This window comes from Colias philodice, chromosome 5, assembly GCF_061535455.1.
Source record: "Colias philodice isolate Cphi_HAF_F1 chromosome 5, ilColPhil1 Martin Lab GWU primary, whole genome shotgun sequence".
NCBI classification, from domain to species: Eukaryota; Metazoa; Arthropoda; class Insecta; order Lepidoptera; family Pieridae; genus Colias; species Colias philodice.
This window is the reverse complement of record NC_143090.1, coordinates 2,845,485-2,860,416: the sequence shown is the minus strand read 5'-3', so window position 1 is coordinate 2,860,416 and position 14,932 is coordinate 2,845,485. Positions and strand designations below refer to the sequence as shown.

Below are 14,932 nucleotides of genomic sequence, written 5' to 3'. Positions count from 1 at the left end.
GAATACAATTTCAAGGTCTAAGAATGTTTGTTATAAAGACATATTTTCTTTTCTTATATCTACCTCCTGTATTGTTTTCAGGGATGTCCACGGAATATAAAATGATACCAACTCGGTCAGGGAAGCACCTTTTGATGGTCAATGGGTACACGTTTTCACAATATAAAAACACAAAGAACTTCTACTGTTCGAAGAAGAACGCGGGGTGTAAGGCAAGGGTTAAACTTACAGAGGACCAGAGGATTTCAAATGATCACTCTGATTTCCATCACTCTCATCCGCCTCCACAATATATAATTACATCTAGTGGAAGTTACTATAAAATAAAGAGTTAATGTTTTTTTTACTTTACTAAGAAAAGTTATTCCTTTCAGTAAAATGTACTAAAAACGTGGTGGTTTTATTATATTATTCTAGATAAGATTATTTAGAAATGGTATAGAAATAATATATGTAGTTACTTTTACTTTAGTATCTTGACTGTGTTGTTTAAGTTTAATATACATTTTATTTTGTATAATAAATCACCAAGATTCATTTTGTTGGTAAAAATTATCCAATTATTTTTGAAACAGTATTATATTTCCGAATGGATTACCTGTATAATATATTATATTATTAAAGTACTTTATCATTATTTGAATTTATTTTAGGGTCTATGGAAGCCAATCATGCAATTTCTATTTCTACGCAACTTTTATCAAAAATTCAAGTAGCTTGATAAATAAAAATAAAGTAGGTTTACTGACGATATTTGAACGTGACAACGTCCGATTGTGCTTCTTTGTCGCTCTTTCCGCGCTCTCGCTTGCACTTCAAGTCTTACATGGAACGCCTCAGAGCGAGGTAACGCCGCATGAGTCATGTTTCTTCGTGCGTGCAGCCGGCTATATCGAATTATAAGACGTTGTCACGTCAAAAAATTAAGTATTGAGTAAAAAAATGATGAAATGATAATGAATACAATTTCAAGGTCTAAGAATTTTTGTTATTAAGACATCTTTTCTTTTCTTATATCTACCTACTGTATTGTTTTCAGGGATGTCCACGGAATATAAAATGATACCAACACGGTCAGGGAAGCACCTTTTGATGGTCAATGGGTACACGTTTTCACAATATAAAAACACAAAGAACTTCTACTGTTCGAAGAAGGACGTTGGGTGCAAGGCAAGGGTTAAACTTACAGAGGACCAGAGGATTTCAAATGATCACTCTGATTTCCATCACTCTCATCCGCCTCCACAATATATCATTACACCTAGTGGAAGTTACTATAAAATAAAGAGTTAATGATTTATTACTTTACTAAGAAAAGTTATTCCTTTCAGTAAAAGGCACTAAAAAACGTGGTGGTTTTATTATAACTATATTATTCTAGATAAGATTATTTAGGAATGGTATAGAAATAATATATGTAGTTACTTTTACTTTAGTATCTTGACTGTGTTGTTTAAGTTTAATATATTAAGCTATTGCATAGCTTCTATCGCGGGTCTTGAGCGCGGGGACCGAATCCAGAAATTGCGTAACGAAAAACCTCACGCTCCCCACTCCGACGGGCGCGAAGGTGTGGCTTGAAGGCATGCTAATTGCTACGCAATAGCTTTACCGCGGCAGTCCCCGAGTGCCACACGTCTTTTTTTTTATTGTATAATAAATAACCAAGATTAATTTTGTTAGTAAGAATTATCCAATTATTTTTGAAACAGTATTATATTTCCAAATGGATTACCTGTATAATATATATTATTAAAGCACTTTACCATTATTTGAATTTATTTTAGGGTATATGGAAGCCAATCATGCAATTTCTATTTCTACGCAACTTTTATCAAAAATTCAAGTAGCTTGATAAATAAAAATAAAGTAGGTTTACTGACGATAGTTGAACGTGACAACGTCCGATTGTGCTTCTTTGTCGCTCTTTCTGCGCTCTCGCTTGCACTTCAAGTCTTACATGGAACGCCTCAGAGCGAGGTAACGCCGCATAAGTCATGTTTCTACGTGCGTGCAGCCGGCTCTATCGAATTATAAGACGTTGTCACGTCAAAAGATTAAGTATTGAATAAATAAATGACGAAATGATAATGAATACAATTTCAAGGTCTAAGAATGTTTGTTATAAAGAATCTTTTCTTTTCTTATATCTACCTACTGTATTGTTTTCAGGGATGTCCACGGAATATAAAATGATACCAACACGGTCAGGGAAGCACCTTTTGATGGTCAATGGGTACACGTTTTCACAATATAAAAACACAAAGAACTTCTACTGTTCGAAGAAGGACGTTGGGTGCAAGGCAAGGGTTAAACTTACAGAGGACCAGAGGATTTCAAATGATCACTCTGATTTCCGTCACTTCCATCCGCCTCCACAATATATAATTACACCTAGTGGAAGTTACTATAAAATAAAGAGTTAATGTTTTATTACTTTACTAAGAAAAGTCATTCCTTTCAGTAAAATGTACTAAAAACGTAGTGGTTTTATTATATTGATCTAGATAAGATTATTTCGAAATGGTATTTAGTATCTTGACTGTGTTGTTTAAGTTTAATATATTTTTTTATTGTATAATAAATCACCAAGATTCATTTTGTTGGTAAAAATTATCCAATTATTTTTGAAACAGTATTATAGTTCCGAATGGATTACCTGTATAATATATATTATTAAAGTACTTTATCATTATTTGAATTTATTTTAGGGTCTATGGAAGCCAATCATGCAATTTCTATTTCTACGCAACTTTTATCAAAAATTCAAGTAGCTTCGCTTCTTAATCGCAAGGTTACCTAACGTTGCAATTGCTATGGGCGGCGGTGATCACCTTCATCAGTACACCGCCCGCTCCTTTGTCGGTTTTAGTATTAAAAAAAAAAAAAAGCTTGATAAATAAAAAAAGTCTAAGTATTGAGTTCAAAAATTAATACAGCACAATTTAAAGGTCTAATCTTTTTGTTATAACTATAAATTTTCCTTTATTTTCTGTACCTACAGACGTGTTATAAAGAAAATTAAAGTCTCAGTTTGAAAAAAAAATGTTTAAATTTTATTATTTTATTATTAGTTTAAATTATGTAAGTGATAGCAACGGATTATAAAAACGAAAATAAAAATAAACTTTATTGTAGAGTAATAAGTACCATTGTTGACCAATCTAATTAATAACATAAGAATTAATGCTTACTATGAAACAAGGCAACCTTATTCTTAACCCGCAACCTTTTAAACATAGATTTTACATACCATCCTAATTTCAGGACCAATATTCACGACATCCGAGCGTGGTGCTCGCATGATCTCGTACCAAGGTTACAAGTTCCTGAGACAGTGCGAGTCGGGGCAGAAGACGAGGTGGTGGTGTGGGACACATAACAACAGGGGGTGTAGAGCGGTCATACATACTATTGGCACGTCTATAATACGCCTGAAGAATGTACACAACCATCCGCCGACGTATGGCAGATATGCGTTTTGATGTGTACTTATAATATGTCATGTGTTGGAATCAACCGCTCTTTTGGGCTCGATTGCAAATCAATTTCTTTTGGTTATTCGTTATGGTTGGAATGAAAGAAGAGTTTGGATTTTTTGCGAAATTAACGTTTTTCGTATATGCAATCGAGTTGAAGTCTATATGAAAGTTCGAATAGGCCTGGACAGAATAATTTTCCTCAGAGCACCTCAGAGCATTAATTGTGAGATAGTATGATGATAGAGAATAGTTTTTTTATAGTTTAGTTATTAATCCAAATAACTAAAGTTTCTTATTATTTACGCACAAAATGTATTCTATAGAAACCATTATTTAATATACAGAAGTATCACCTCTTTGTTTATTTAATTTAAGGACGTTTTATAAATCATATAAAGTAAGTCCTAAAACTGAATATTGTAAGGATTTTTTTATAATTTTCTTGCAAACATTTAAAGTATTATTTGTATTAGTCATTAGACAATGAGATAGCCTCAGTATAAATTTTCATTGTTCGGGATGATTGAAATATAAGTTAATTATATTGGTACCTTAAATAAGCATGAAACTAATATAGCTTTTTTGGCATATTATGTATTAGAAGTAATATTCCTCATTGGCCTAATATTGTAAGAAAAAATCACTAAAGTAGAACCTATTCGTAAATAGTAACATATTATAGGTATATTATGGCCTTATGAGTAAAGCAATGATATTACGAAATGTGTGTAGATACATATATCATTTTACTTCTAGTATTATAGATTAGATGAGTAATTTCTCACATGAGTAGATAAACTGTACATGGTACAAAGCTTCTTAAGGACGTAAAAGGTTCTTACCTACTTACAAACTAAACAAAATTTATTAACTTACCCGTTGTAATCCTTTTGATGATTAAATTATGATATATTTTTGTAGCCACGCACACATACGTTGTGCTCCTGTAGAGCAACTGATTCGCGCGGTTGTAGGAAGCTTTGCGTCTGTACTATTTATATACCCACGTGGTTTAGGCAGCTTACTTCTTTATTTTGAAAAAAAAAATGATGGTATTTAAAATGGTATAAATTTGGAAAGTTTTCTTCTTTTATATTGTTTATTATCAATGTGATTTTTTTGTCATTTATGTGTTTTTATATAGATATATTTAAGACGCTTGTGAAGAAATTAACCTTTTCTATGTAAGGTGGTTTGACTGTGGCTTTATATCTCTATAATTGAAGCTTTACGTACATATAAATAAATATAATTATAAATAAAGTTTGTGTCTCAATTGTATATTGCTATTGGAATTTGGATACAAAGTTGCCATGTTGGAACGGGTTCGAATCCCGCCTCGTGAATTCGTGATCGAACATTTTATTTCCATAAAACATCCCAAATGCAATACCGCACAAAAAAATCCAATCACCAGATTAAAAAAATATTTAAATTTTATACTTTCGTTTCATAATTGTTGTTTTTGTACAGGAGCCGTGTTTGCAGTGTCGAAGCGCGGGTCGAAAATTATAAATTTGCATGGTTTTTCGTTTTTCAAACATAGGTCAATTGGATTGAAAACGAGATGGTGGTGCCAATTCGTACGTACGGGCTGCAAGGCGTTTATCTATACTTGTGAAGATGAAATTATAAAAGTTAATGAGAATCATAATCACGAATGAAAAAACTGCTTCGTATTTGTCATAGTTTTTGCATGTAGTATTTCCACAGCAGATCTGGAACATTCATTTAATTTGATTTACAATTTCTGTAATGTAATGTGTTTTTTAAGGAATAAAAAATAATTAAAGCAAGCTGAAATTTCTAATTTTACTTGTATTCCCATTACAAAAAAGAAACTAAAATTAAAAATTATAACGAATAGGTAGTGTAGTTTCATTGCGACTCCCATATTATTTCCAATCACGAATGTGAATTTTAAGTTTTATATCTTAAAGCTTAGTTTGCCATAACACAATAAGCTTAACTGTTTCCCTTACCTTGGACACAACTAAAGCAGATCTCTTTTCAGAGCGCCCCACGTTCTTCACGTCAAAAATCGGGGCCAGAATCATGCGACTCCGCGGCTACTGGTACACTCGTCACTCCGTCTGCTCCTCCAGGGTAAAGTGGCTCTGCGCTGAGAGCCGCCATCGCCAGTGCCACGCCATCGTGGTGACCATCGGCTGCATGACGGTCGGCAAACATAATAAACACACACACCCTCCAGACACGAACCCACACTCGGATCTGCAATTGGTCGATATTCGTTCCTAGATTGTGATTGTTACGGTGATATTCCTAGTATGTATTAAATAAATATTTGAATTCCTTGGATTGATTTTTTCTTCACTTTATATTATGTTTATTTACGTTTTAATTTGAATGGAAGTTGATCGTGGTCTCGTCAATAGTTAACATTAACCCATTGAGCCCCGAACGGCCCGATCGGTCCACGACTCAATAGACTAGACATAAGGCCATAGAGGCCTAGATAACACTAGATAACACTATAATGACAAAATTGTTAATAGTTTTGTAATAGAGATTTATTAAATGTGTTCCAATTCCAATATTACCTGTATAGACGATTTTTAAATATTTGACGATGTAGAAACGAGGACGTCCTGATACACTTACAGAGATCTTGGGTTGGCTGGGTAGTGGGTACAGAAGTTCGATTAGTAACAGAGAAATGAAAAATATCATTCTAATTCGCAATGTTTATCCTTTCGCTTGTATGCCAACTTTTACTTTGAATAAAACACCAAAACATTTACTCATGACCGAATTATTGACAATAATTGCAACACACCCTTTCCCTTACAGATAAAGGGCCGATAATAATAAACACAGAACGTGGCACACAGATGTTAGTTTTCAACGACTACAGGTACGGTCTGCGTAAGCTAAACGGTTTGAAGGCATACTGGAGATGCGTGAAGCACAGCAGCGGTTGTCGAGGCACAGCCATCACCATCGAAGACAGAATCATAAGTGTCAAAGAGCACAACCACCTGTACTATTACAGGGGCATTTATAACCAAAGCAATGGCAAATTCTATTGATCTTTTTGATCAGCACCTTTTTCAAGTATAGTCACAAATATAATCCTTAATGGGTTTGCTGTTTTATTTTTAATATTGTCAGCAAGGTTAATAAAATATTTTAACTCTGCTATAATGTTTTTTTGGCACCTTTCTATATTTGGTCACTCTGCCGTACGATCTCTTTGGATAAGAGATAATATGTCACGTTATATTATTACTAGATTTCCGCCCGCGGCTTCGCCCGCGTTTTCAAAGGAAAACCCGCATAGTTCCTGTTCCCGTGGGATATCCGGGATAAAACCTATCCTATGTGTTAATCCAAGTTACCCTCTATATGTGTGCTAAATTTCATTGTAATCGGTTCAGTAGTTTTTACGTGAAAGAGTAACAAACATCCATACAAACTTTCGCCTTTATAATAGTATTTAGATATTAAGATTAAGATAGATATTTAAGCAATGCTAATATTTCTCTTCTAGATGATTGTTGCTTTATAAAGACGGCAAAAGGTCATACAATTTTATTGGTCAGGGGCCACAAGTTCTCATTAAAATCACAAAATGGTGCGAGGAGGTGCTGGGAGTGTACAAAGCGCAGCTATCGTGGATGCAAAATGAACATATGGACTCATGATGATGAAATATTTCATGTGAAAGATAAACACAATCATCCTTGAATTGTAGAGTGAACGGGTACCTACTAGGGAAGCGCGTACCATCTTAGGCCATATCTTTGCCCGGAAGAGATCTTCCGGGCAAAGTTGCCTAGGCCTAAGAGGCAATTATGTACATATTTTTCTTACGTTAGAATATAGATTTTGGTTGCACTATACCTATGTATAGGTAAATAAACCTATACCTATGTATAGATAAACCCTATGGTTTCCAGACTAGAACTATGTATAGATAAACCGGTATACATAAATGTACATGTATTTACTTTTTTGTCTTTTTCTTTTTCTCACACCTACCTACTCATAAGGGTTCTTTTCCACCAATAATGTGCGAAGATGCGTATCGAGCAATGTCTTTGTAAATAACCAATCGTATCACTTCAAACTTCAAACTAAATAAAGCGATAAAATTGGTTCTTTCAAATACATTCCTCGCTTCACATCCTCGCACATTATTGATGCAAAACACTCTAAAAATACTAATATATTGACGTGTCTTCTCATACGCTTACATTTATGTCAAAATACAGACATTTTACAAATTTACAATGTTTCTCTTCAAGATAAGTGTTATTTTGTGAAGACGGCAAAAGGACATACAATGTTAATGTCCAAGGGTCACAAGTTCTCATTAAAATCACAAAACGGCACGAGAAGGACTTGGAGTTGTACAAAGCAAAGTTATCGTGGATGCAAAGTTTCCATAAGGACTGTTGGTGATGAAATAGTTTTTAAGAAAAATGAACACAATCATCTTTAAAATAGAAAAACTATTGTATGATACAAAAGTTAGTCTATTTTAACGTAACGTAATTTAGATATAGTTGTATACGTTGTATATTATTATTAGTCTGTGGATATAGTAATAAATGAAAGAGATGTCTTATTAAAGTGTATTTTCTTTTTGTCTTTTTCTTTTGCTCATACCTACTCTTAAAATTACCAGCATGTGTTTTATCATAAACTAGAGGTCCGCCCCGGATTCGCCCGTGGTACATATTTACGTTTTCTCTACATAAGAATCATCATAATCCTCGTACTTCAAGGAATATAATAAAAAAAGCATTATCGAAATCAGTCCACCCGTTCACACGTGATACCGTGACAACGCGAAACGGGTATCATTTTTATATATATGTCACGGCTAAAGGTAGGTGAGAACATAAACTTAAGATTAGCCGGCTAAACTTAGGTTTATTTTCGACGAGGTGTTAATGTTAGTTTGTTCTATCTTTAGCCGGCTAAACTTATGTGTAACCGCAGGCCCGTGGCTAAAAATGTCGGGGTGGGTAGATTTGGTTAGCGCCGGGCCGGTGGAGGGCTTGAGGGGCCCGCACAGTGCCAGAAAACACTCGCCCTGTTCCTTACATGTATTATAGTAACCAAATCTACCCACCCCGACTCAGGGCAGAAAGCTGGTGGCTAGGTTAGGTTAGGTTAGAACTCTTAAGACCCGCACGAGCCGAGCGAGCGCAGCGAGCGTGCTGCGGCAGCAGCCGGCGAAGTGCCAGAAAACACTCGCCCTGTTCCTTACATGTATTATAGTAACCAAATCTACCCACCCCGACATTTTTAGCCACGGGCCTGCGGTTACACTTAAGTTTAGCCGGCTAAAGATAGAACAAACTAACATTAACACCTCGTCGAAAATAAACCTAAGTTTAGCCGGCTAATCTTAAGTTTATGTTCTCACCTACCTTTAGCCGTAACATATAGAAGATATCTTATTTGTATGCCAAGTTACTTATGTTTTATAAATTTCCAATGTTTCTCTTCAAGATGAGTGTTATTTTATGAAGACGGCAAGAGGTCATACAATTTTATTGGTCAGGGGCCACAAGTTCTCATTAAAAACACAAAATGGTGCGAGGAGGTGCTGGGAGTGTACAAAGCGAAGCTATCGTGGATGCAAAATGAACATATGGACTCATGATGATGAAATATTTCATGTGAAAGATAAACACAATCATCCTTGAATCGTAGAGTGAACGGGTACCTACTAGGGAAGCGCGTACCATCGGCCACATCTTAGCTTTCTAAGTCCGTCTGCGAAGAGATTGTGTTTCGGGGTTTGACTATAACATATATATTATATATACAAGTAAGTTTACATCTACATCTCCTGTAACGATTGGTAATCCAGGTAATATCCTTAATCTGCGCACCATTTTATACATAATTTAATGGAGAGTAATTCTGTAACTGGTAAAAATTTATTCAAGAAAATTAAACCATAAAGAAACGTAGAAATAGAGAAAATAATAAATATTCCCCTTAATCAACACTTTTTTTCAGACACTTAGCTTGTGTAAATCTTAATTAATTTTATTTTTTACTAGCTTTTCATCCGCGGTTTCGCTCGCATTTCGAAAGAAAAACCCGCATAGTTCACGTTCCGGGATAAGACCTATCCTATGTATTAATCTAAGTTACCTACCCTCTATATGTCTGCTAAATTTTATTGTAATCGGTTCAGTAGTATTTGAGTCAAAGAGTAGCAAATACACACATACACATCCTCACAAATTCGCATTTATAATATTTTAATAAGTAGGAATTATTAAGTAAATAGGATTAGCTGTAGATCCAGTGTGGAGATTGGTATTGAAAATGGATAATAAAATGAAATGGATAAAAATGGATATTATTTATACTTCTTAGATAGGGTTTATGTTTAGTTTAATTTTAGGATATTTAAGGATTTAATTTGAATTTGAATTTTGATAAATAGAATAAAAACATCATTATTATTGTACCTACATTTGTGCTATTACAATATAATAACGGATATTTTGTTCCATTAATAAATATTTTCCAACTTTCATCCACCATATAAAAGTATGCGTCAATTTAACGCATGATTATCGTTCGCACACACAAAAAAATCATATCAACGAACAAATCACACATTTCTAATATTTCTTTTTTAGATGAATGTTGTTTTATAAAGTCGGAAAAAGGTAATACAGTATTATTGGTGAGGGGCTACAAGTTCTCATTAAAAAGAAAAAATGGCGAAAGAAGAACTTGGCAATGTACAAAGCAAAGTTACCGTGGATGCAGAGTTACTATAACAACTGTTGGTGATGAAATAATATTAGAGAAAAATGAACACAATCATCTTTAAAATAGACTAACTATTGTATGATGTATCATATTACGTTCGTAGTGTATAAAGACATAGCTTTTTTTTTACTTTTTTTTACTCAACTATTTCTGAAACGTTTCTGTTTCACGCAACTTTGCCCGGAAGAGATCTTCCGGGTTAAGTTGCCTAGGCCTAAGAGGCAATTATGTACATATTTTTCTTACGTTAGAATATAGATTTTGGTTGCACTATACCTATGTATAGGTAAATATACCTATACCTATGTAGGTTTCCAGACTAGAACTACGTATAGATAAACCGGTATACATAAATGTACATATATTTACTTTTTTGTCTTTTTCTTTCTCTCACACCTACCTACTCTGAAGGGTGCTTTGTGCGAAGATGCGTAGCGAGGAATGTCTTTGTAAATAACCAATCGTATCACTTCAAACGTTAAAACGCTTCAAACTTCAAACTAAATAAAGCGATAAAATTGGTTCTTTCAAATACATTCCTCGCTTCACATCCTCGCACATTATTGATGCAATACACTCTAAAAATACTAACATATTGACGTGTCTTCTCATACGCTTACATTTATGTCAAAATACAGATATTTTATAAATTTCCAATGTTTCTCTTCTAGATAAATGTTCCTTTATAAAGACGGCAAGAGGACATACAATGTTAATGTCCAAGGGTCAGAAGTTCTCATTAAAAACACAAAAAGGCACGAAAAGGACTTGGAGTTGTACAAAGCAAAGTTATTGTGGATGCAAAGTTTTCATAATGACTGTTGGTGATGAAATAGTTTTTGAGAAAAATGAACACAATCATCTTTAAAATAGAAAAAAACTATTGTATGATACAAAAGTTAATCTATTTTAACGTAACGTAACTTAGATATAGTAATAACTTATTGAATTTTTGGTGTATTTTTGTGCAATTGTAGCGAAGGTATACAAGTACAAATTACATTCGAAGACACCTTTTTTTAATGACCCATTTTTACGCAATTTTCTGTAACATTTGACGTCTGGAAGAGATCGCTATCTAGTTATAAGTCCGCCATTTGAATATTTTTTTACGTTCTTGCTTTGTGTTCTATTGTATATAATAAATAGAAATATTTAGATATAATAATAAATGAAAGATATGGGTTATTAAAGTATATATTCCTTTTTGTATTTTTCTTTTCTTAACTACAGGCCCATGTTGAAAAATACCCGCATGTGTTTTATCATAAATATTTGTATGCCAAGTTACTTATGTTTTATAAATTTCCAATGTTTCTCTTCAAGATGAGTGTTATTTTATGAAGACGGCAAGAGGTCACACAATATTATTGGTGAAGGGTCACAAATATACGCGGATAAATTCAGGTTGTGGCCCGAGAAGCTCTTGGGAGTGCACGAAGCGAAGCTATCGTGGATGTAAAGCTACTGTATTGACTGTTGGTGATAAAATTATTTTGGAGAAAAATGAACATAATCATCTTTAAAATAACTGGGAAGACGGTAATGAATTTGTGGTGTATTTTTGTGTAATCATATCTGTCGGCGCAACGAAGTTATACGGCTACAGTCAAACTACTAAATAATTATTACTAGCTAAAGTTTACTTTGATCTGTTTAAATAAGTGGTTGATTATAATGAAATAATTAAATTAATTCTTGCGAGTCATGGTTCGCTATAAATACGAGCGCCCGACGGCACAGAATGGATTCCGCCCGTATTCACGGGCGGCGCTATCTATACACCTGTTGAAAAGCCGCGTGTGTGAAGACCCAGTCGTCACACAATGGATTCCGTACCGGCCGTCGGAGCGTTCGGAGCTCCCTCTATAATTACGACGTTGAATAAAAGGGCAGTAAAATACCTACAGACCCTATACTTCGAGTATGCCTGCCCTGATGATGGTGACATCAGCATTGCTGACGTCAATCTTTTTAAAAATAGTCTTGGGGCCCTTCTTCCGTCATATGTAATGTAATAAATTATAGCGAAAGTGTAAAAGTATTACGTTCGTAGATTCATTATATATTACAACTTTTTAAATGTCCCCTTTTTACCCAAATTTTTTGTAACGTTTCTGTTCTAATTTGCCTGGAAGAGACCGCTACTGAGTGATAAGGCCGCCATTTGTACATATTTTTGTCATGTTGCAAGTTTTTGTTATAAATTACATGTTACTCATAGTGTTATATAATTATTTCTCCTAGTTTTGGTTTTAATTGTTAGTTTATAAGTCACTGTAAAAAACTGTCGTATTGGGCAAATACAGGTACTAGCATGTGATAAAAATTAAAAAAAAAAATGTGTGCGTGTACTAGTGTACACACGTAAGAAGTGAAACTTTTTTTATGATCTTATTTTTCAAAAAATAATTTACTTTATGCAAATTTACAGAAACGCGTGGTAGGGATAAGAAAAAGATGGCGCGTAACGGAAGAATGTCACGCATAACGAAAAAATGTTACACTAAATTGTTTTCCAACCTCGATAAAGAAGTTTCACTTCAAAAATGTTGTATGTTATTGCTGTGTGTTCTGTTCTGTGTAATAAATAAATAATAAGATAAAATAATTTGGAAAATCCAAAAGTGCACGCCTCATAATTTTTTTTTAATAAATATTTATTAATTACTAGCGGTCCGCCCCGGCTTCGCCCGTGGTACATGTTTACGTTTTCTCTACATAAGAACCATCCTCGTACTTCAAGGAATATAATAAAAAAAGAATTATCTAAATCGGTTCAGCCGTTCTCGAGTTATGCGCTTACCAACACATTTTGCGATTCATTTTTATATATAAGATTATTTTTGTTTATTTAATAACAATTAAACCACATCGAATCAGACCCTGAAAAATGAAAGGGTTCTATTCCTGAGCATACTCAAGCGTAAGAGAAAAAAAAGACTCGATTAGTAAAGTATTTCGGTCGCTATCGTGTTAACAAGAAAAAGGATCCGCACATACAGACACACGGACGTCCAAGACAGAACTTTTTTAAACTGTTTTTTAACTAGTTTAAATAACAAAAATGACATCAAAAATATCATGAACGTTAAAAATAGTGTTTTTTCTTAATATGTGTGTGTATGTATTATCTTACAAGTGCAATGTATGATACATAAAGACATTTTAAGTTTGAAAAATCAGATGTTTTGCGCGAAGTGACAGTAGTACCCACCTCAACGCTTCGCTTATGAGGCGTGCAATAAATAAATGAATGTACCTAATGAGTTAAATAATGAAAGTATATTTTCCCTTTTATCGTTTTCTTTTTCGTCTCTAACCTCAAAAGGGTATGCAAGAAAACTAACATACGTGTTTTATCATAAGTATATATTTTATATACCAAGGTAATCTTTAATAAATTTCTAATAATTATCTTCTAGATGAATGTTACTTTATAAAGACGGCTAGAGGTCATACAATGTTAATGGCCAAGGGTCACAAGTTCTCATTAAAAACACAAAACGGCACGAGAAGGACTTGGAGTTGTACAAAGCAAAGTTATCGTGGATGCAAAGTTTCCATAATGACTGTTGGTGATGAAATAGTTTTTGTGAAAAATGAACACAATCATCTTTAAAATGAAATAACTATTGTAACATATTAAGGCCTAATTAAGGTAACATATTAATTATTAAGTAATAAGTATGTTTATAAAATATTGTTTAGTTTTTATTTATTTTATTTTATTGTATAATTCAAATAAGATTTTAATGTCTCCCTTTATACAGCAAACACTTGTCCTTTGCCTAAGAGGTCGTCTGGTAGAGATCACTCTGAAGTGATAAGGCCGCCCCGTTACACATAATATTAAAGCTGTAACTATGAGATTTAGTATTTACTTTTAAATTTTATAAAAATATTAAGTGTATATTTAACACTTTATAGTGTTAAAGAATAAGGCCTATTTAGATTAGAGCGGTATCCGCTACCGCGTGGGTAGCGGTATTCCGTTAGCACGCGATTAAATCTCTTACGCAGTATATTATAGAGTCTCTATAATCGCGTACCGCGATAGCTATACTCGGAAAGGTGCGCGGAGCCCGAAGCGGATACCGCTCTAATCTGAATAGGCCTTTACGTTCGTAGGTACATAGACTAGACTAGACTAGATACTGTATCAGGTACTTGGATGCATGTAGCCGCACATAGTATGTATCTCCGTTTTGTTTGTATTTTTGTTAACATATTGTTACTAAATTCTATGTACGCTTTGGTATTATTACTGTAAGTACAAAGAATGATTCTGTTTCAATAAATAAATAAATAAATAGACATTTTTTTACCCAACTTTTTCTGTAACGTTTCTGTTTTATGCAACTTTACACGGAAGCGATCGCTACTTAGGATTTAGAAGGCTATTACGTATATATATATTTTTCTTATGTTAGTATATAGATTTTGGTTGCATTAAAGATAAATATACATTAAGATATAAGAATAAATAAAAGAGATGAGTTATTAAAGTACATATATTTTCCTTTTTGTGTTATACTCTTAAGGATGCTTTTCCACCAATAATGTGCGAGGATGTGTAGCGAGGAATGTGTTTGTAAATAACCAATAGTATCGCTTCAAACGCTAAACGCTCCAAACTTCAAAGTAAATGAAGCGATATGGTTGGCTCTTACAAACAC

The 14,932-nt window shown here is 33.7% G+C and overlaps 2 protein-coding genes across 18 annotated transcripts in view; both read left to right on the top strand.

The window, feature by feature from the left end:
• The window catches only part of LOC149488327 (uncharacterized), a 302,595-nt gene that overhangs the window by 194,842 nt on the left and 92,821 nt on the right, over nt 1-14,932 (top strand). The window contains exon 5 of one of the 17 annotated variants that reach the window (XM_089695013.1): nt 6,294-6,641. The exons of 15 other annotated variants lie outside the window; for them this stretch is intronic. In XM_089695013.1, coding sequence (XP_089551139.1) covers nt 6,294-6,532 — 239 coding nt within the window. In that variant the 3' untranslated portion in view covers nt 6,533-6,641. Of the gene's footprint in view, nt 1-5,496; nt 5,757-6,293; nt 6,642-14,932 lie in introns of those variants that run through there. One more of the 17 variants, XM_089695010.1, reaches the window with a different exon arrangement.
• On the top strand, nt 995-2,695 carry LOC149488329 (uncharacterized). Its single transcript, XM_089695285.1, has 2 exons — nt 995-1,288; nt 2,074-2,695. Exons 1-2 carry the CDS (start codon nt 1,042-1,044, stop codon nt 2,424-2,426), a joined length of 600 nt encoding a protein of 199 aa, XP_089551411.1. The 5' UTR covers nt 995-1,041; the 3' UTR covers nt 2,427-2,695.